The sequence below is a fragment of the Oncorhynchus gorbuscha genome, linkage group LG16, assembly GCF_021184085.1.
Source record: "Oncorhynchus gorbuscha isolate QuinsamMale2020 ecotype Even-year linkage group LG16, OgorEven_v1.0, whole genome shotgun sequence".
Taxonomy (NCBI): domain Eukaryota; kingdom Metazoa; phylum Chordata; class Actinopteri; order Salmoniformes; family Salmonidae; genus Oncorhynchus; species Oncorhynchus gorbuscha.
In genome coordinates, this window is record NC_060188.1 from 45,735,961 (window position 1) to 45,759,608 (window position 23,648).

Below are 23,648 nucleotides of genomic sequence, written 5' to 3' on the forward strand. Positions count from 1 at the left end.
TCTTCTGAACTGTTTTAGCTGGAAGCTTATGGACACTTTAAGCCTCGACACATTTCTACTTTCTTAAGAAGATATTCCTATCTACATGAGAACATATTCCATTTCACCATTTCCGAATAATTCTCTCAGAAAACCTAAGGTAACCTCCCTCTGAAGTTCTGTGGAACTTCCAAGTTAGTGAGATGGTACCTGGATTGTTTTCTCCCATACATCAGTCCTAAAATACCAGAGCAGTAAACATAGATATCCAAAACCACTATTTGGTCTGATAGCAATGCCGTGGAGTGCAACAGTGCCGGCCTTCACTGGAATTAAAACGGGCCTCTTCCATGGAAATGAGAACTGAGATGACAAATAATATCTCCAGCACTTAGAGCAGTAACACACACATTCTTATCATACTCAAACATCAGTGGTAAGACAGTTTGTCACGTGATAACCATCAGAGCTTCTGGGTTGAGGACTCTGGTGGTTGACAAAATGTATTTCTGATTGCTGTTCCTCTGAACTCCAATTAGTGGCTACGTGAGATTTAATTTTGGTAGTAATAGCTTAACAGTGAAAATGTGACAATGCTGTCAACAGGCCTCTTCCATGCATAATCAGAACAGATGTTGATAGTAAGGCTAATATAATTCTCCAGAACAGAAGGATGATGGCGACAAATAGGCAGGTTACGTACATATTTTAATCACTGTCCATATGGGCAATCAAGAAGCCATTTTTTTCCTACTGCCATTTAAAATCTCCAAGTGGAAGATCTTGTATCTTAATACTCGGATTTGTCAATTATGTTTAAAACACGTGGTTATAATGTATGCAGTGGCCACACTTGTGACTTACCTGGCTGCTGGCCTCTGACATGCAAAATGTGTTTGGGTAAGAGTAGGGTACAGTTTCCCCTAGACGCTAGGGAAAACTTCACCCCGCAGCAAAGTTTGGAATGACTTCAAATGCTTGACTTGCAGAATTCCATCTGGTAAACAACCCAAAATACAATATTTGTAAACAATGACAAAGTCATTTAAATCAGGAAATGGCTTTTATATAACATTTGAACATCAGATACAGAGGATTATGTTTTTCTATATGTATAAAAAAACATACATACAATGAAGGAAGTAAATAAATTAGAAAACAATTAAAGAGCGAGAGCAGGTGTTCAAGATGGTAGATGAAATACAAAAGGCACTAAATGTACTACATTCCAGTTAAGACATCGAACAGAAGAACAAAAAAATCATATAGTGCTTGTGGTCTTTGATATGCAGGATATAGTGCAGGTTTTGCAACATATAATATTATATAAACAAGCACCAAATGACACATACTATATTGCTAAAAGTACGACTTCACACTTAAGACACGTAACAGTGGAATGCGTTTTGTAAACTGTACTTATCCAAACTTTGACACCATCATTTTTTGAGAATCTGAGCGGACTGTAAACAAAACGCTTTTTCATAATGCATTATTAAGGACAATACTACCTTAACTATTACCACACACACACACCCTCTAATACTGCATAAGTTACAGTATTTTATGTATTTTTTGGAATGTAAATTGTCAATTCTTTTGCTATATTTTGCAGGACTAGTGGATAAGGCAGTTTTGGAATAAAGAAATGACGCTTCCTCTCGCACTCTTACGGTGATCAAACCATTTTGTCAACAGCGAAATTTTTAAGACATGACAGTGGAGGGCTCAGCATCAAGACAGAGCATTTAATAAAAATAAAAGATACACAATTTTAAATTGGAATTCTGAAACGCATAATTGATTATTTTGTTAAAACACCAAGAGATACTACCATTGAGCAGAAAGGAATGGATTACAGTAAGGAGCACTATATTTTACGTACATTAAACTATCCATATACATACATGTTGGTCGGGGTAAGACAACTGCATTTAGAAATCAAGGAAAACATTAAGAGGGGTTGAATGTCCTGATTTAGACTTGGTTTCAATTCTCCTCATTAGGAAATGCGACTGAAAACGAGCTTTGATGTGGGTGTCTAGTGTGTGTTTTGAACATGGGAAGAGTTTGCACTTTCACTCTACCGGAACAGTACACAGTTACAGTCACTCACCTTTCTAGATAACTTGAAACAGTGTAACCAGGTATTGCGTCTGGAAGTAGCCTAGCCTAGCTAGCAAGCTGGTCAACTTAATTTGCCAATTAGCTTCAGCTAGCTGGTGTGAGACCTTGGCAAAATTGGTTTGACTTTGGATAGCCCATCTGTGGGGCTAGTTAGGGACTGTCAATAAATTACACTATATAAATGGAACCAAAATTTCTTGTTGCACACCTTTTAATTGTCTCATTAATTGCTGTGAATATTTGTACATGAATTTCAACAATTTACACTTGGTTTGAGGTCAAGTCATTGACATTTGGAGCTATTTGCATTTAAAAATATTGTCCCATGTACATCGTGTAATTCACTGATGGTCCCCAACTACCCTCATAAGGATATCTAATGTCAAACCAAATTCAACATGAACATTAAATCAGGTCACGTGCAGCTGCGCTCCAAATTAATGATTACTTGGGCGCTTCCAGCTGTGCACAGGTTTGCAATAACAGTTATCCTGGGGTTGAGTTTATGGTACCCTTCATTCCATGACATATAATTAGGAAAAAATTGTCTCACAAATCTGTTTTGTAAGAGACTGACTTTGACCCAAATTATCCTATTTACACTTTGTAGTCAATTCTGACACTAAAATAAATGTTTGACTCATAGACGCCACATAGCCTCTTCTCAAAAGGGAAAGTTGCTTATTACGTTCAGTTGCTCTTTAAACGGACTACTAATGCATCTCTTCCATCAAACATGATTGACTCATTGGAATAGAAACATTTGGCTTTGTAACATAAAATAAGTCTTATAATGTGAACCTTGAATATATTTAAAGCACAGTGAAACATCAAAGTAGAGTTGTTAATGGAAGATATTTGGCACATGATATTATCAGTCTCACATGATCACGAAATCTAAAACAGATGTCAAAACGAAAATATGTCAAACAGGGTTTTTGTCATAATTAGTTGTGCTTAATTAATAAATTACATGTAAACAGTGTATAATATCTATTCAATAAAAGCAATGTCAAAAAAATGGTCATTGTCTATGTTTCCATTTAACAGTTCAGTTTCTAGGCCAGTGGCAGGTAGGGTTTTAGTCATGGATATATCAATGCAATGTGCCAACCTATAGGACAATACACCAAAGTAATGCACCATGAGGCTTTCCACAGCTGTATACCGGCGTGATATATGGAGTTAATCTAAATATGTTACAAGGTAACAATTTTGTGAAGGCAACATGATTGCAGACAAAACACCAATGCATTTCAGTTATCCTATATCTAAACCATCAATTTAACATCCAATGTGTTGGGACTGAGCTGATGGTTAACATGTTATCATGGTCCCTGGATTGTAAAACAAAATAACAACCAAAGCCTATGTATTTTACACTTCCTACACATGCAGTTAATGGACAGTGCCCTCAGAAAGTATTCACAGCCTGAATTTTAAAAATATTATATTGAGATTGTGTCATTGGCCTACACACAATGTCAATGTGGAATTATGTTGTCATAAATTCTTACAATGAGTTTACTCAACCCCTTTGTTGTGGCAAGCCTAAATAAGTTCAGGAGTAAAATGTGCTTAACAAGACACATAAGTTGCATGGACTTCCTTCCTAACTCTGTTGCCAGAGAGGAAGGAAACCGCTCAGGGATTTCACCATGAGTCCAATGGTGACTATAAAACAGTTAATGGCTGTGATAGGAGAAAACTGAGGATGGATCAACAACATTGTAGTTAGTCCACAATACTAACCTAAGTGACAGAGTGAAAAGAAGGAAGCCTGTACAGAATAAAAATATTCAAAAACATGCATTTTGTTTAAAGCACTAAAGTAAAACTTCAAAACATGTGGCAAAGAAATTAACTATGGCCTGAATACAAAGAGATATGTTTGGGGCAAATCCGACAACACATCACTGAGTAACACGCATGGTGGTGGCTGCATCATGTTACAGGTAACATGCTTGTTATTGGTAAGGACTAGGGAGTTTTGGGGGGGATAAACGGAATAGAGCCAAGCAATGGCACAAATCCTAGAGGAAATCCTGGTTCAGTCTGCTTTCCAACAGACACTAGGAGTCAAATTAACTTTTCAGTAGGACAATAACCTAAAAACAAGGCCAAATATACACGAGTTGCTTACCAAGACGACATTGAATATTCCTGATTGGTCTAGTTGCAGTTTGGACTTAAATGGGCTTGGAAATCTATGGTAAAACTTAGAAATGGCTGTCTAGCAAAGATCAACAACCAACTTGACAGAAATGTAAGAATTTTTAAATAATACATGTGCAGATACTGTACAATTCAAAGCTCTTAGAGGCTTACCCAGAACGACTCACAGCTGTGATAACTGCCAAAGGTGATTCTAACATGTATTGACAGAGGGGTGTGAATACTTATGTAAATTGAGAATTTCTGTATTTCATTTTCAATAAATTTGCTAACAAAACATGTTTTCACTGTCATGTGGTATTGTGGGTAGCTGGGTAAAACAAAAAAAACATATCCATTTAGAATTCAGGCTGTAACAGAATAAAATGTGGAGGACATCAAGGGGTATGAATACTTTCTGAAGACAGTGCTTCTCTAATCTCGGTGTTGTATTATTGTATTAATCCTTGGTAGCGTAACTGTTTTACCACACACATGAACATGCAATGAATGCTTTCAGCAGACAAAAGGACAAATTAATGACAAAAAAACAATCTTTCAAAACAGCATAAATTCTAACCTTGTATTTAAACAACCCCCACCCACCCATCCCAAAGCAGCGAGCTATGGTGGCCTGTCCATTTTGGTCTCCAGTTCTCTTCAGTTTTTCCTTATGTCAGCGTAGACCACTGGCTCCATCTTGTGGAATGAGTTGGGGTTCTTGGTGCCTGTGTGATCCAACTGGGCGTATATCACCGGTCCCTGTTGTGATGAGCATATGGATGGATGGGGAGATCAGGAAAAGGGGAGGGGGGAAGGCTGTGTTAGTAAAAAACATGTCAGACTGGTTCAGCTGTTAAGTTCAAATGGCCGACTGCAGATGGAAGCCTGTAACAACGCCAGATTGTAGCACAAAATAACCCACCCCCTCCCCGGGACTACACCTGGGCTGCTCTTGTCATCTTAATGGTGAAATTTCTAACCCCCACTGAGCACTAACCTAAGAATCACACACACAAAAACAAAATCAGAGGAAACATACAGTGCCTTCAGAAAATAACCATACCCCTTGACTTACAGTATTCAAAATGTTGTTGCGTTAGAGCCCGAATTCAAAATTCTCACCCATCTACACACAAGACCCCATAATGGCAATGTGAAACCAATTACATAAGTATTCACATCCGAGTCAATACTTTGTAGAAGCACCTTTTGCAGCGATTACAACTGTGAGTCTTCCTGGGTAAATCTAAGAGCTGTGGCTCCTGAGTGGTGCGGCGGGCTAAGGCACTGCATCAAGTGCTAAAGACGTCACTACAGACAACCTGGTTCAATTCCAGGCTGTATCACAACCGGACATGATTGAAAGTCCCATAGGGCGGAGCACAATTGGCCCACCGGTGTAGACCGGCATTGTAAATAAGAATTTGTTTTTAACTGACTTGCCTAGTTAAATAAAGGTTAAATGGGAAAAAAAGATTGCCACAAATTTAAGTCAAAACCGTAACTCTGCCACATTCACAGTCTTCTTGGTAAGCAATTCCAGTGTATATTTCAGCTTGTGTTTTAGGTTATTGTCCTGCTGAAAGGTGAATTTGTTTCCCAGTGTCTGGTGGAATGCAGACTGAACCATGTTTTCCTCTTAGAATTTTGCCTGTGGTTAGCTCCATTACATTTACTTAAAAAAAAATGAAAAAACTTGTCAGGTCCTTAATGATTACAAGTGTCATGACTCTCCTGGTCAAGGATCCAAGGCCTCAGATTAGCTTGGCAAATGGCTGACAGATAGCCAGACCCCTCTCTCTTATAGGAGAGGAGGGCTGGGCCCGTTTTATGACACCTCACGCCAATCATAAATTGTATGCAGCAGACAACTCCTTTTGGTCTCTAGTATCAAGATTGGAATGTCTTTGTTACAAAGACATTTTGCTACCCAAAAACTCTAACGACCAAAGAGTGAACTTTGAAACAATATTTCTAAGCTACGAATGGTCAGTGAGGATCTAAAGAATAATCATGTCATATTGCTTATTTTGTGATGCTATTAAAAACTGTATAAACTAAATTACTGTAACTTGAAGAGTCAGGTTTACATCCTTTACATTGTGTAGGAAATATCAAGAACAATTCAACTATTTTTTGTTAAGATAGGAATGTGATTTTAGTTTTCTAACGAGATCATAGTTAACTTCATTGGGATAGTGGGCAGCATTGGGAAGTTTGGATGAAATGCATGCCCATAGTAAATTGCTTGTTAATCAGGCCAGAAGCTAGGATATGCATATAATTGGAAGATTTGGATAGAAAAACTGTTAAAATAATGTCTGAGTATATCAGAACTCATATGGCAGGCAAAACCTAAGAAAAATCCAACCAGGAAGTGGGAAATCTGAGGATTGTAGTTGAAGTGATTGCCTATCCAATATCCTGTGTCTGTGGGGTCAGATTGCACTTCCTAACGCTTCCAGTAGATGTCAGTCTTTAGAAGTTGTTTCAGGCTTCTATTGTGAAAGGGGAGAGAATAAGAGCTGTTTCAACAAGTGGTCAAGCTGAAAGACATTAGTTTAGTCTTGCGCGAGGTTCATTCCCTTTCTAATGAAAACAGTATTGTCCGGTTGAAACATTATTGAATATTTATGATAAAAACATCCTAAAGATTGATTATATACATCGTTTGACATGTTTCTATGAACTTTAATGGAGCTTTTTTTTACTTTTCGTTTGTGCATTTGGATTACTGGACTAAACGAGCAAACAAAAAAGGTGGTATTTGAACATAAAGATGAACTTTATCGAACAAAACAAACATTTATTGTATAACATGGAGACCTGGGAGTGCCATCAGATGAAGATCAAAGGTAAGTGATTAACGCTATTTCTGACTTTTGTGACACCTCTCTTTGGTTGGAAAATGGCTGTATGGTTTTCTGTGGCTAGGCGCAGACCTAACATAAATCGCATGGTGTGGTTTCGCCGTAAATCTTTTTTGAAAATCGGACGCAGCGGATGGATTAACAAGAAGTTTATATTTAATCCTATGTGTAACACTTGTATCTTTCATCAATGTTTATGATGAGTATTTCTGTAATTTGATGTGGCGCTCTGCAATTTCCCCCAGATGTTTGTTTGAGACAATGCATTTCTGAACATAACGCGCCAATTTCAAATGAGGTTTTTGGACATAAAGATATACTTTATCGAACAAAACACACATTTATTGTCTAACATGAACTCCTGGGAGTGCCATCCGGTGAAGATCAAAGGTTAGTGATTCATTTTAACGCTATTTCTGACTTTTGTGACACCTCTCCTTCTTTGGAAAATGGCTGTATGGTTTTCTGTGGCTAGGCGCAGACCTAACATAAATCGCATGGTGTGCTTTTGCCGTAAAGCCTTTTTGAAATCGGACACTGTGGCTGGATTAACAAGAAGTTTATCTTTAAAATGGTGTATAATATGTTTGAGGAATTTTAATTATGAGATTTCTGTTATTTGAATTTGGCGCCCTGCAATTTCACTGGCTGTTGGCGAGGTGGGATGCTCACGTCCCGAACGATCCCAGAGAGGTTAATGTGCAACGGACATGAAAACTAAGCCACGCCCCGAATGAGGTCAGAAGAGCATGTCAGTGTGATGGAACCACCCTTTTCGACCAGAGTGCTCAAAAGGACTCGCTAAGGATTAATGGACCAGCAGAAGTGAAGCATGAGCTAAATGTTGAAATGGTTGAAACTCTAAATCCAGAAAATGTGTAGCCAGGCTGAAAATGGTTAGAACTTTAACTCTCCACACGAGGTGAAGATAAAGACCAAAACATTTGACAGCCTTAATCTGTGCATGTAAAAGTGGTCTTAGAACTTTGACTATCTACCCGAGGAAGAAAAGCAGAAAGAAGCTCACCTCAGACAATCACTGGTGAATCATTAAAGCAACAGACAACTAAGGACATTGTGACCTCTGATGGACAATCAGAGCCTTACACCCATGGGAGAGCCCACATCCTTCCGACAGGGCTTGGTTCTGACCGAGATAGACGAAAGAAGGCATTCACCACATGAATACATTTGTTACTTTCTTACCAAGCAGGTGGTTGTTCGTGTGCAAGGCATATGATTAATGTGAGAATAGTTATAGAAATGTATCCACGATAAATGTCCCTTTCTCCATCCCTCTGTGTAATAAGCAGTCATCTTGTCAGTCCACTACGGACCTTTGTATGTGTATTCTGTGTTATTATTTCATTAATTAGTAAGTAAATACATTTGTACTGGATAATCACAAAAGGCTGGTGTTCTTGCGGATTCAAGAGGTCTGCGACGTTCAGAATGAGACTGATATGAGGTACTGATTAATAAGTGACTTATCAATAAATAACTGATTTATCTTCCGAATTAAACTCAAGATTATAACTCGTTAAACAACTTCTTCCGTGGTGCCCTAGTCCTTATGAGTACATTTTACACAAGTATTTTTAAAATCGAGCAACAATTAAAACAGAATTAGTTGATTCGATACATAAATCAGATTAATAGCAGTCATGTCACTACACAAGCATAACCAAAACATGATGCAGCCACCACTACACTTGAAAATATGTACAGTGGTACTCAGTAATATTTATTTTGTATATGCCCCAAACACATTGTATTCACATCAAAAAGTGAATTGCTTTGCTACATTTTTAAAAGTATTACTTTAGTGCCTTGTTGCAAACAGGATGCAAGTTTTGGAATATTAAATTCTGTACAGGCTTCGTTCTTTTCACTAACTCATTTAGGTTAGTATTGTGGAGTAACTATAATGTTGTTGATCCATTCTCAGTTATCCTATCACAGCCATTAAACTCTGTAACTGCTTTAATATCACCATTGACCTCATGGTGAAATCCCTGAGTTGTTTCCTTCCTCTCCTGCAACTGAGTTAGGAAGGACACCTGTATCTTTGTAATGAATGGGTGTATTGATACACCATGCAAAATGTTATTAATAACTTCACCATGCTCAAGGGGAATTTCAATGTCTGCTTTTTTCATTTTTACCCATCTACCAATAGGTGTCCTTTGCGAAGCGTTTGAAAACCTCCCTGGACTTTGTGGTTGAACGTGTGTTTGAAATTCACTGCTCGACTGATGGACCTTACAGACAATTGTATGTGTGGGGTACAGAGATGAGGTCTTTCAAAAATGTTAAACACTATTATTGCACAAAGAGTGAGTCCATGCAACTTATTATTTGACTTGTTAAGCTAATTTTAACTCCTGAAGTTATTTAGGCTTGCCATAACAAAAGGGTTGAACATTTCAGCTTTACATAAAAATAACAATTGTCTACATTTCTGAAAACATAATTCCACTTCGAATTTATGGGGTATTGTGTGTAGGCCAGTGACAAAAAAAATCTCAATTTAATCCATTTTCAATTCAGGCTGTAACAACTAAATGTGGACAAAGTCAAGGGGTGTGAATACTTTCTGAAGGCACTGTAGATGGTGAGGAAACAACACACAAACAACTGAAAAGTACAGTACAGTACACAGGAATGTAGCCACCACAGATCTGCCCCGACACGTCTCTTAATGTAATAAGGGAGATGCGCCTCTCATGACGTCCCTCACAAGATCAGCAAACGAAACAAGTCGACTGGCAAAGTTGACCGTAAACAAACGCCTCTCAGAGAGACACAAAGCACAAGGTAATTTTTTCCCCATAATCCTTCAATATCAGTTTAAATCAGAGGACTCCTATGAACGTTCATAAGCAATGCATAACACCTTCATAGGCACTAAATGAACATTTATGCATGCTTATGTCAGCAACAGCAGCTTCGCAAAAAGAATATGCCGTGACACTCCGGCCTGCTGTTGTTGACATAAGCATTTCGAGTTTAACCTAAATGAGAGGTCTCATAGTACATTAACAAGTATTGTATCTTGTTAATCACCAATCATAGTACTGGAAAGCTACAAGCATTTCGCTACACTCGCATTAACATCTGCTAACCATGTGTATGTGACAAATAACATTTGATTTGATTTGATGTGTGGGCCTTTGTATCAATCCAGCACCAAAGCACCTCATCAATTCAATAATAATTGATGACTATTTGGATCAGGTGGGTTACTGCTGGGATAGAACAAAAGCCTGCTCCAGGCTCAGTGACCACTGAAGTCAGTCTGTAGTGAAGGGGTATTCACCTACACTACTTAAAGGCTGCAATGTCTACAGGCCTCCATCTTAGACTTAAAGGGACATTACACTTCAAAATCAAAGCTTTCAAATGTTTTCAGACCTTAAAAGTAATCCAACTTCAAGATAAATCCAAATTAGGGCTGGGCAGTATACCGTATTTTACTATATACACCGGTATTGATGCAACGGACCGGTTTGGGTTTTTACTGTACCTTCTATAACGGTATTTGAATGTTTGGTTTGTTAAATGTGATAGACTGTGTGCAACGTCCATTTTTATAGTTTACACTGCTACTTGAGTCATCTCTCTCTGCTACAGTGGGGCAAAAAAGTATTTAGCCAGCCACCAATTGTGCAAGTTCTCCCACTTAAAAAGATGAGAGAGGCCTGTAATTTTGATCATAGGTACACTGCAACTATGAAAGACAAAATGAGAAAAGAAATCCAGAAAATCACATTGTAGGATTTTTAATGAATTTATTTGCAAATTATGGTGGAAAATAAGTATTTGGTCAATAACAAAAGTTTATTTCAATACTTTGTTATATACCCTTTGTTGGCAATGACAGAGGTCAAACGTTTTCTGTAAGTCTTCACAAGGTTTTCACACATTGTTGCTGGTATTTTGGCCCATTCCTCCATGCAAATCTCCTCTAGAGCAGTGATGTTTTGGGGCTGTTGCTGGGCAACACGGACTTTCAACTCCCTCCAAAGATGTTCTATGGGGTTGAGATCTGGAGACTGGCTAGGCCACTCCAGGACCTTGAAATGCTTCTTTCAAAGCCACCCCTTCGTTGCCCAGGCGGTGTGTTTGTGATCATTGTCATGCTGAAAGACCCAGCCACGTTTCATCTTCAATGCTCTTGCTGATGAAAGGAGATTCACTCAAAATCTCACGATACATAGCCCCATTCATTCTTTCCTTTACACAGTACAGTCGTCCTGGTCCCTTTGCAGAAAAACAGCCCCAAAGCATGATGATTCCACCCCCATGCTTCACAGTAGGTATGGTGTTCTTTGGATGCAACTCAGCATTCTTTGTCCTCCAAACACAATGAGTTGAGTTTTTACCAAAAAGTTATATTTTGGTTTCATCTGTCCAAATGACATTCTCCCAATCTTCTTCTGGATCATCCAAATGCTCTCTAGCAAACTTCAGACGGGCCTGGACATGTACTGGCTTAAGCAGGGGGACACGTCTGGCACTGCAGGATTTGAGTCCCTGGCGGTGTAGTGTGTTACTGGTGGTAGGCTTTGTTACTTTGGTCCCAGCTCTCTGCAGGTCATTCACTAGGTCCCCCCGTGTGGTTCCGGGATTTTTGCTCACCGATCTTGTGATAATTTTGACCCCACGGGGTGAGATCTTGCGTGGAGCCCCAGATCGAGGGAGATTATCAGTGGTCTTGTATGTCTTCCATTTCCTAATAATTGCTCCCACAGTTGATTTCTTCAAACCAAGCTGCTTACCTATTGCAGATTCAGTCTTCCCAGCCTGGTGCAGGTCTACAATTTTGTTTCTGGTGTCCTTTGACAGCTATTTGGTCTTGGCCATAGTAGAGTTTGAGGTTGTGGACAGGTGTCTTTTATACTGATAACAAGTTCAAACAGGTGCCATTAATACAGGTAACGAGTGGAGGACAGAGGAGCCTCTTATAGAAGAAGTTACAGGTCTGTGAGAGCCAGAAATCTTGCTTGTTTGTAGGTGACCAAATTCTTATTTTCCACCATAATTTGCAAATAAATTCATTAAAAATCCTACAATGTGATTGTCTGGATTTTGTCTGTCATAGTTGAAGTGTACCTATGATGAAAATTACAGGCCTCTCATCTTAAGTGGGAGAACTTGCACAATTGGTGGCTGACTAAATACTTTTTTGCCCCACTGTATATCTCCATGACACATTCCACGCAGTCTGCATGGGTTCAGTCTGCATGGTAAATGCAGCACAAGCAGCAATGTTGATGACGATGCTGTTTTCACTTTGCTTCTTAATATAAATCCACTAGCGTTCTATAATTATACGTTTGTGTTTCTTACATCTGCAAAAGGCTTGGTTTGTCTTTTCTTAGCAAGTTGGGCCTAAATCGTGTTAGCCGCTAATACTAAAATCGCTAGTTAGCTGGCTACCTAGCTAATAAATGTAGATTCAGAGTAAACATAACTAGCTATACAGCCCGATAGTACCAGTAATGGTGTAGAACCTGCATGTTGTTTGTGCAACAGTGATTTCTAAATCAAAGAGGAATACGTAAGTATGTTAGCTACATGAAGTAGCTAAGAGAAAACATTCAATGTTCACTCAAGTGTTTTGCTCTAAATCGGAAGTCAAATCGCAATTGCAATATTTGGTTAAAAATAAGGTCTAGATTGGTTGCCCGTATCCTGCAGCCCTACGTGGCATCATAAATTATCTCAAATGAGTGCAGGAAATGCAGAAATGTATTCATTGTTTTAAGTTGAACTGAACTATATAAAACAATCAGACTGGATAAAGACCCCTTAAATTAACTTAGAATGTATGTGCTGCCACCCTAGGGTAACACACTCATAAAGCAAAACGTATAACTTTTATAGTCATACTGTCAACATAAAAATAAAATACTGTGATTATATTATGTCCATATCACTCTAGTCCACATCCAATGCCAATTGTTGTGTAAATCCATCTACGTGTCAACCCCAAATGAATGGGAAAGACAAGCAATGCAAAATGGTGCTTATATTTTCCATTGATTTTAGTTTGAGGCATATACAGTGGCAAGAAAATGTATGTGAACCCTATGGAATTACCTGGATTTCTGCATAAAGTAAACAAGTTATCTGATCTTCATCTAAGTCACAACAATAGACAAACATTGTGACCTAGATGAAGATCAGATCAAATGTGATGACCAATTTATGCAGAAATCCAGGTATTTCCAAAGGGTTCACATACTTTTTCTTGCCACTGTAGCTGGATCTATAAAACACATGGCCTGGGACATGGACTCATCTCGACATTAGACTACTTTCTGAGGTCTGAAAACAAATGACAAATTACAGTTGAGTGTATTAATACCTGTGATTGGTTAGGGAGTGTGTCCATCTGGGTTGTGTTCAGTAGATAGAATTTTCAACATTTTGTTACAATGTTCCTGTATTTAATACGACCCTGGTTTTCCAGGTCTGAAATCAGATGTATGAAAAACTAAAGAAGCCATCAAGGAGATCAGCTTGAAACCCTATGCTGTAGTAGTCAAATGTTGGCTTGTCAATGATGATAATAGAGTTGGCAAGAGCACAAATAGATCTGGGTGAGGGTAATGCTGTAGTGCAGATGAAATCCTGCGATTAGCAAGGTTTGGCTGCCAGACAGACAACCTGCCCGCTCGACCCCATTCCCTCCTCCAGACGATCTCTGGAGACCTTCTCCCATTCCTCATCAACTCATCCCGGGCCACTGGCTGCATTCCCTCCTCCAGACGATCTCTGGAGACCTTCTCCCATTCCTCATCAACTCATCTCGGGCCACTGGCTGCATTCCCTCTGACATCAAAATGGCCCGAGTCACTTTCCTTCTCATGAAACCAACACTCGACTCATCTGACGTCAAGAACTATAGACCTGTATCCCTTCTTTCTAAAACACTTTAGCGAGCGATCTTCTTGACCCAAACCAGTCAGACATCAAGACGGATCACTCAACAGACTGCTCTTCTCTGTGTCGCAGAGGCTCTCTGCACTGCCAAAGCCGACTCTTTCCTCTGTTCTCATCCTCCTAGGTCTATCTGCTGCCTTCGACCTTACCTAAAAACAAGAAGCGGTGCAGGTTCTAATCCAGGCACTTGTCATCTTCCATCTGGACTACTGAAATTTGCTGTTGGCTGGGCTCCACGCTAGTGCCATCAAACACCTGCCACTGCAGCGTTTTCAACCTTCTTAAGTACTCCAATGTCACCCCACTCCTCCGCACACTCCACTGGCTGCCAGTCAAAGCTTGCATCAACTACAAGACCATGGTGCTTGCCTACGGAGCAGCAAGAGGAACTGCCTCTCCCTACATTCAGGCTATGCTCAAACCCTACACCCCAACCTGAGCACTCCGTACTGCAACCTCTGGTCTCTTGGCATTCCCACCCCTACGGGAGACCAGCTCCTAGTCCAAGCTCTTACGAAACTTACTATGCCTGTAATATGTGGTTGTCCCACCTAACCATCTTAAGATGAATGCACTAACTGTAAGTTGCTCTGGATAAGCGTGTCGGCTAAATTACAAAACATGTCAAATATAGTGCATCTCAGCTCTAGTTAGTTAGTTAGTTAGAGGATCCCTCTCCACCCTGTAAGTGTCCCCTGGGCGACAGTGGGTGTGGATGGTTGGTTTGTCACTCACTGTAGCTCCTACCTGGACCGGGGTGGAGTGGCTGCTACACCTGGAGCCCTCCAAGCTGGACTCTGGTTTCTTCCCCCCCGGGCGTGTGGCGTGGGAGCTCACACTCTCCACTGACGTGCAGCTAGTTTTTGCGCCGGGTGAGGGGTTTGCAAACCAGAGGTTTGTTTTGTGCAGTTCAGGAAGCGTTGGCGCACAGAGAAATAGGCGACATGGAAAGATAGACACAGACACACACAGGAGAAGACTTACGGGACAAAAATGCAAATAAGAAATGGGCAAATTCTGCATGGATTATGTGGCACATTTTTAAATGACTGCTCCTAGTGGTTGGGAGGAGAGGTTTGCAGGAGTGACAGGCATTGGGTACAGACAATGTACTGGAAGTTTAACAAAGCATTTGTATGGGCACCAGGAGCAAATTCAAATAAAGGTTGTCGTTCATCCTATGGAAGACAATAACTGATCAACTGGTCACCAACTTGAGAGATTATTTGTGTGTACATTCAGATGTGTACATACCAATGTCAATCAGTCGTCCACTAAACACTGAAGAGCAAACATGGCACTCTAAAAGAAACACACAGACCATGTATATGTCCCAAATGGCACCATATGCCCTAAATAGTGCACTGTTTGACAAGAGCCCTATAGGCCCTGGTCAATAGTAGTGCACACAATATAGAAAATAGGGTGCCAATTGAGACACAACCCCATATCCTCCATTTTGAATAATAGGATCAGTTTGTTCACTCTACAAGATCTCTCAGCGCACATCTAACCAGGGGATGTATTAAGCGTCTTAGAGTAGGATAAACTATGTACATTTGATTTAAAATACATAAAATATAATTTATACATTTAAAAAATGATTCCAGAAATTAATCTGAGGTGGCAGGTAGTCTAGCGATTAGAGCGTTGGTCCTGTAACCGAAAGGTTGCTGGATCGAACCCCTGAGCCGACAAGTTGAAAAATCTGTAGTTGTGCCCTTGAGCAAGGCACTTAACCCTAATTGCTCCTGTAAGGTAAGTGACTAAAAGGTCATCTTGAAACTGTTAGCATTTAGTTTTTTGTGAGACTTGAACATATGCATGTCGTTCAGAAGGTATGTTAGAGGAAACATATCACAGTGAGACAGAAGAGGGAGGGATTAGTGGTTAGTAGTCGATGAGTGACATGTGAGTGGCAGACAACATGAACGTTAGATGACAAGCCAAGCTTAACGATGCGCTTTTTATCCTTCACTGTGGGCACTGACAGACATGCTCTCTCTCGTCTTTCTACATAGTTGTCAATAATTATGGTGGATTGGATGATAGGCTAATTATTTTTAAAAAGTCCCGAATTGAGTCAATGCAGTTTTAATCGCAGTGTTAAAAAAATTATCTATTTTAATTTAATGTGATATCCACCCAAACAAAATGATTTTAGCCAAGATAATTTAAGGAAAAAATAAAGTTGCAGACATTGGTGTTTAATACCCATTACAATTAGGGAGGGCCAACTTTGATGGCATTGGGGGCCACAAAATCTGAACTTATGAGGAGCCGTAGTTGCTTGCGGGTCTGTGTACCCACATCCATGCTTGCAGTCAGAGCTGCCCCTAGCATTTTGGGGGCAGTATTGCAATTCTATACATTTTGCCATGGGGCGTAGAGAAAATATTGCCGTTTTAAAGCAAGTTTGTTGAAATTCTACACATTTTACCATGGGGCTGAGGGAAGATTTTGCAATTGTATAATTAATTTCAAGCAATTATACTGATTTTGTCATAGGGCGGAGAGCAATGTTTGCAGTTTTTAATATGTTGTGAGAGTGACTAACAAAATCAAAAATGTGGTCCCCCTTCAGTAATTTGACCATGATTACTACAAGTTTAGATAGCTGGCAAGACAAATTTACCAATCTTAAAAATATAAGCTGACATGGGCTAATAGAGTGACTGCAAGTGCCTGGCATGAGAAAACTGCTGATGCACAATCAAATTTTGAACTTGCACCTACTATTCTAACTCTCAACATTAAGCGGAGACCCCTACTGAGTTGGGGGGGGAAAGGGGAGCTGCCGCCAAATGCCCATTCCTGCATTAAATCATCAGGAGTCCGTCTTAGTCTACGACTTTCGCTAAGTTTACGATTCCGTTAGTCAGCACTTGCCCTACTGATTTGGAGGTGCGTCAACTAATGCTTTATATTAGGCCTAAGTCATGAAAAAACCTTGACACCAATCATGTGATGCAGAGAGAAAAGAGAGAAGCGTCTAAACATCTAGTCAGAACTGGCGTGACGTCCTCTACTCATATCTCTCATCCAGCCGCGTCCTTCGAATTAGTTTTCATTTAAGGTTATGTCGGACACAAACATTTTTAATCAAACATGTTACTATATTATTCCAAGAGAGGACACAAGCGACAATCTACCATAACCCAACCCCCATATCCCATACAGCGGAGTTAAGGTCTGCTGACTAAGAACGTGCGTGTACTGGGAAGTAGAGAGAAGAGATATTCATGGAATGCCCCAGAACCCAACAGGCCATTAAAACATCAGTTTGAAAGTAGACCTCCATTCAATGCAAGGGCCGCTTCCAGAAAAAAAGACAACTATGAACATCTGATGCATAATTTCTGGAGAGATTAAGTTCCTTTAACATGGGCCAGCATCCCTGTGGAATGCCTTTGACACCATGTAGAGTCCATGCCCTGACGAATTGAGGCTGTTCTGAGGTAAAAAGAAAGGGTGCAACTCAATATGAGAAAGGTATTCCTAATGTTTGGTATTCTCAGTGTAGATCACCAGGATAAGAGTCCTCTGTGTGATTTCATCTGTTTGATCAAATATTTCATATTATTTCATTTTTAGATACCTCCTAAAATACTGACGGTCAGGTGCAATGATTGATACTGACCAAAGTAAAGTTATTCAAGTACTATTAAAGCCATCTACTACCTTGATGGTAATACAAGGGAGAATGCCTTACCCTTCATATTCATGGGTGGTTTGATGCCTCTTGATGATCAGGCAGGTAACCACAGAGATGAGGATAAGCCCAATGACGGCGCCACACACGGCGGCCACTACGACGGCCGTGTTGTCTTGAGGGAGAGACTCTGCAAAACAAGACAACGTAAGCATCATCATACAACATAACAATTACGTTACAAAGTCACAGCTGTGCAAATACTACTAGGACCCTACACATTTTTTTAATTGAACTTAGTAAGGAATCAATTAAATGTATTGAAGTCTATCATAATACATTAACATAATGCATCAGTGAAAATGGAATTTGGGAGAAAAAAAAAAACTGATTTTGGAAAAACAAATAATACCAATTTTATAGGGCCCTATACTACCAGTTCAATGTTTGAGACGTTAAAAATCAGTGTTAGTGTTAAAATTGTGAATCTCTTGTACGTGTGTTTCTCAGTCCCTGGTTAGTAATATATGATTAATCGCTCAGTTGGTTTGTTTGGTGAAATGTATTTTCTGGCTGTTTTATTCCACGTCATCCTTCAACGTGAGAGACATTGATCAGGTCCTATTTAAAAGTGAATTGAGTTTTGCTGTACTGTTGTGAATCTATTTGCAAGTTTACCTTTGATGACGACCTTGAGCTGTGTCTGAGCGGCAGTGCCAGATATGTCAGGCGGGTTAATCACGGCACATGAGTAGGTGCCATTGTCGTTGAACTGCGCCTCAATTAAATGGACTGAGGCATCTTTTTTGTTCAGGTCTCCCGCCCATTTCACCCTGTCTTTGAATTGAGCCACACTCCCTGGGTAGTGGTTTGCAGAAGTGTAATAGAAAATCTAAAAAAAACAAATAAAATAAAAAGATAGATTTTTTTTTATATATAAGAATGACTGAAGAGAAATAGATTGCGCAAGATTTACACAATGTTAGCGTCCCATATGACACCCTATTCCCTTTATAGTGCACTTCTTCTGAGTATGCCCATGGGGCTCTGGACAAAATCAATACACTAGGCTATATAGGGAATAGGTTGCCATTTGAGACATAGCCAATGACTAAGGACTCATAACAGGAAATGGGAAAGACAAGCAAACAGGTTTAACCGTTGGGATGCTTATGGCTTACCTACATGACTGGGCACTTTTGCCAAGAAACAGCTAAGCTTCCCCTGATACTGTGTGTTATGTTCGTATCTGCTACTGTACCAAACTGATGGGCAATTTGCTTAGCATTTACATGACAGACAAATATCCTTAATAGTCATTTTGTTTAAAAGTTGAGTGGACAAATAGCCGTTCGCATTAGTGTGGGTGTTGGTGACTCCCTCTCCAACTGCACTCTGTTACGAGGCCGGATACAAGCACAGCATTATGGGCAAGATGAGCCAGCTAGCTAGATCTCTAGGGGAGGGAAATGGGAATAGGGGGACTAGTTACACTTGTTCCTGCCATTTCCATTCAAATCCCAGCATTGCAAATGTTAATTAACCTTCAGAAACTACTCTGTCAGGCTGAACATACTTTCCACATAAACAGATCAAAGTTACTGCCTCACTCAATGAGTTGTGGGTCATGTTCATTTGGCCACGCAATATATTTTTTTGAAAGAGGAAACAAAAATCTATATACATATTGACCTGAACCAGAGGAGGGAAGGAGCACTGAATTCAATGCTTACGTTTGGAGAAACAAGAAAGGGAAGGACACAGATGGTCAGGAAGAAGTGGCCTAGAACATAACACAACCCTCCTCAGGCTCCTTTCCTTTCATTGGACCAGTCACAAACACACACGCAAACTGCCTCACTCTTTTCTGTGGCAGTGGGCCTAAATAATAGCAGGAAACATGTTGTGCTAGAACACCCATTGGTGGACGATCTGAGAGGAAGCTCTTGGGAGTTTCATGGACCTCAGAAAAAGAAAAGGACTCACGGAAACAGCGCTTCCGGCATCGGATCCCGCCGGGCAAAACGACCAGATGACTGTGGCTGCACTGCTGATCACTTCCCTGGACTTGAAGGAACACTTGAGGATCCCCGTGGTGCCATTCTCAACCAGCACTTCCGCCGGGGCGTACAACTCTATAGCGAATGTTCGATTTATACCTGTTGATAAAGAACCAACATTCAATTTCTTGCTTAATGTATTCAGCGTTGAGAAGCTTGGAGGGATTGGGACTCTTTAGGCACTTAAGCTTTGATGCTTTATAGCTGCTTGGCCTAAGTTTGCCTAATACAGCAAACTGTTACCTTGGTTACCCCATGTATATTCAGTCTGAAAGTAGTCACGAGTCTCAAACCAGAATGTTGAATAAAATTGTTAAAAATCACTTCACCGGTTGTCCGTGCTGTTGGTCATTTTGACAGTAGTAACTGAAGATAAAATGTCCACAAGAAAGTATTATTAACCTGACTTTTTGGGGTGCTGGTCTGTATATGGCTCAGTCGGCTTGTATTTTCAATCTCCTGAAGCATTGCACGCGATGCACAATATGTAAACAATAGCCAAACGTTGTCGACCGAAGCACGTTTCCTCACATTCAGCTGGAAGTACCTGCATCTCACTGCAAATTCAAAGTCAGCAACGTTCGATCAGTGGGTTGGTTTCTCTCAGCCATTGTTAACATACTTTGCAAGTGTTTACGTCGTGTGCAAATTGCGCCAGTATTGAAAATACAAACCGACAGAACCATATACAGACCAGCATACTGAAAGTCGGGCTAATAACACTTCCCTGTGGACTTTTTGTCTCAGATGACCTCCAACAAAGACAAAATCAGCAGACAACAGGTAAAATAAAATGAAGTTTATTCAACATTCTGACTTGTAATGGTACTGTTTGGAAATGTTGAGCCAAAAATGTAAGAGACGAAAGTGTAAGTCTTCCACTCTCGGATTCTAAAAGGCACTGGGCATGAGTCATTTCCAGCTATTGGGTAAAGAGGACATAAAGACATTCGCTTCTGTGTTCTTACAACAATCTGTGTTAGTGTTGTTTTGATACCAGTATCGCGATACTAGGAAGTAAGGAAGCAAAGGAAACAAAACATGAAGTGAAACAGTCCTAATGTTTATAAAAAATAAAATAATCAAAAACTGCCTTGTCGTCACCCAGAGTCATATTTGTTTATTTTGCAAGCTACAGCACACAATATTTTACAAGAGTAGGTTTTAAAAGGACCAGAGTTAAGTCTACTTCTGGGTTTTTGCCAAAGAAAATCTGGTATCGCTATACTGCTATTGTGACAACACTAATCTGTGTTTACTAGTTTTTCATAGCTTAAAGCCTATACAGCGAGTTGTTCAACAGATTTCTGTACATATTTGACATCTTCTCCAGTTAGAGAGAGCCAGGTGAGAGAGGAAGGCATGCAGTGACAAAAACATGCTGACAGTGCAGAATGCAATAATAAAACAGCTGGACACTTTCCCTGCAAGCCTTTGAATTTCAACCCAAACAACCCAAACAACACACATAGAAACCAAATCCATTGGAAGTGATATGATATGGCATCTCAAAAGTGCAGTAGACAACAAATGATGCATTAAAATAACCATGACATTTGAAAAAAAAATGAAAAAAAAGCCAGATGTTTCACCGGATGTATAAATCTAAAGCATCCAGTTGGAATTTCCACTACCCACCAAATATGGCGAGGAGAGGAAGCCAGTGGCCGAGTATGGAGCGATATGGAATTGGGCCAACATTCTGCAGATTTTCTCATCGAAAGAAAGCCTGATGTCAATTAGGGACGGGCGATACCAGTATTGCAATAGTCATTAGTATCGTGGCAAGGAAACAATTTTCTGACAATTTTTTGGGCCTTCCTCTGACACCGCCTAGTATATGGATGTCAGGAAGCTTGGCCCCAGTGATGTACTGGGCTGTACGCACTACCCTCTGTAGCACCTTACGGTCAGATGCAGCGCAGTTGCCATAACAGGCAGTGATGCAACCGGTCAGGATGCTCTCGATGGTGCAGCTGTAGAACTTTTTGAGGATCTGGGGACCCATGCCAAATCTTTTCAGGCTCCTGAGGGGGAAAGGTGTTGTCGTACCTTCTTCACAACTTTCTTGGTGTGTTTGGACCATGATAGTTTGTTGGTGATGTGGACACCAAGGAAGTTGAAACTCTCAACCCGCTCCACTTCACTGCTGTCGATGTTAATGTGGGCCTGTTCGGCCCTCCTTTTCCTATAGTCCACGATCAGCTCCTTTGTTTTGCTCACATTGAGAGAAGTTGTTGTCCTGGCACCACACTGCCAGGTCTGACCTCCTCCCTATTGGCTGTCTCATCGTTGTCTGTGATCTGTTGTGTTGTCAGCAAACTTAATGGTGTTGGAGTCGTGTTTGTTTACAAGGAGTTCAAGTGTGAAATGTAGTTATTGCACATGCACACATGCTCCCTGACAGAAATATGCAAATGCATGTTAGAATGCGCCAATAGGATCTCGCTGGTTCGTGCATGGCTTTGCCCACCTCCTTGCGTGTTCTGCCCACTATAAAATAAAAAAAATCCCCCCATTGAAAAATAAACAAATGAACTATCATAGTTATGAATATCGTAGCCAAAAATGACATGAACTAAGTTAAAATCTTTTTTAACTTGCTGTAATTTGAATCCGTCATATTTAGCCAATTCGTTGGTAAATTCTTAGTTATCACGCCAAAACAATAGATTCAGAAATATTTAGAGGTCATTAAGTCAACAACATGTGTCAAGTGTCACAAGGGGCACACTCGCGTATCTTGAGATATTCTTTGGTTTTGTGCCAACTAGTTACATTACCTAGCAAACAAGTTAAGCTAATCAGACCCCATCATTTAGGAATCTAACCAACTGGCAAGTACTCTAGTTACGATCTGCATCACATGCCTTAATTAGAAATACGACTATCGTACCAAGTCACGCACTAACGTTACTAACTAAAGCCAACTAGTATCGTCGTTTAGCTAGGTACAGTAGCCAGCTAACTAAAGCATATTATGTTAGCAATTATCTAGCATGCAAACTACTGTACTGGCTAGCTCACAAGCTAGCCATCAACTATTGCGATCATATTGTTATCAGCTTAGCTAGAGCAGTACTTACCGAAAATAAGACATAAGGTTATTCCACATAGTAAAACACAATTGCACGCTGGGTTTGTCCGTCTTAACTCCATAATTTAGAATGTATCAATATTGCCCTCCCTGTTTTTAGGTCTAACGTTAACCAGCGTCCAGCTGCTCATCCACTGCACCCTCTTCCTGTAAGCAATGTTCTTGGGGCGTTCAAGCCCTAAACAGCGCTTGACTGGCGGCACGGTCTCCCAGGCTGCGTGCCGCTCTCAAGACCAGAGCCAACCAATACAAGTATCAACGAGCAACAGAACCAGAAAGCTAACGCCTAATGATGTGGAAACCAAGGACTTCTGAAGCCTTTTGGGCTTTCACCAAATTGTGCTGGAAAAACAGCTCATTACTCAAGAGTTTTTAACACAATGACCATTAGGGACCTCTGCTGGTCAGCAAGGAAAAGCAGCTTTTGATGTTCATATAGAAGGTTATTCCACAATATATCACATATCGTGGTTAGTCGTGGGTTTTAGCGCTATTGTCACTTACAGGTTCGCACCTTCCATTTTGCTTCACTGTTTTGCTGTAAATCCCATTTTTTTCTGTCAAAAACGGTGAATCTACGGCATTATTTAGGATAGAAGCTTGGGATAAACGAGTGACGAACTTACGGACAAGGGTGGTCCAATTAAAAATCATTCCTTACGGACATAATTCACATGCTCCTAATAAGACCCTTTTTACCCAATTTACCAGGAAAGTACAAGATTTAAGCAAACAAATACTCAGAGGGTTTTCTA

The 23,648-nt window shown here is 40.2% G+C and overlaps 1 protein-coding gene across 4 annotated transcripts; it reads right to left on the reverse strand.

The window, feature by feature from the left end:
* Positions 1-3,846: 3,846 nt before the first annotated feature.
* LOC124000502 (myelin protein zero-like protein 1) lies at positions 3,847-23,279 on the reverse strand. Of its 4 annotated transcripts, none has more exons than XM_046306899.1 (6): positions 22,883-23,279; positions 19,723-19,895; positions 18,415-18,628; positions 17,797-17,926; positions 14,832-15,063; positions 3,847-5,022 (listed from the first exon to the last, which is right to left on the reverse strand). In XM_046306899.1, the coding sequence occupies exons 1-6, from the start codon at positions 22,953-22,955 to the stop codon at positions 4,921-4,923; spliced, it is 924 nt and encodes a 307-aa protein (XP_046162855.1). In that variant the 5' UTR covers positions 22,956-23,279; the 3' UTR covers positions 3,847-4,920. The 4 variants fall into 4 exon arrangements, with proteins under 4 accessions (XP_046162855.1, XP_046162854.1, XP_046162856.1 ...); XM_046306898.1 differs by having other exon boundaries at positions 14,820-15,063; XM_046306900.1 differs by having other exon boundaries at positions 14,820-14,940; positions 22,883-23,276.
* Positions 23,280-23,648: the final 369 nt, after the last annotated feature.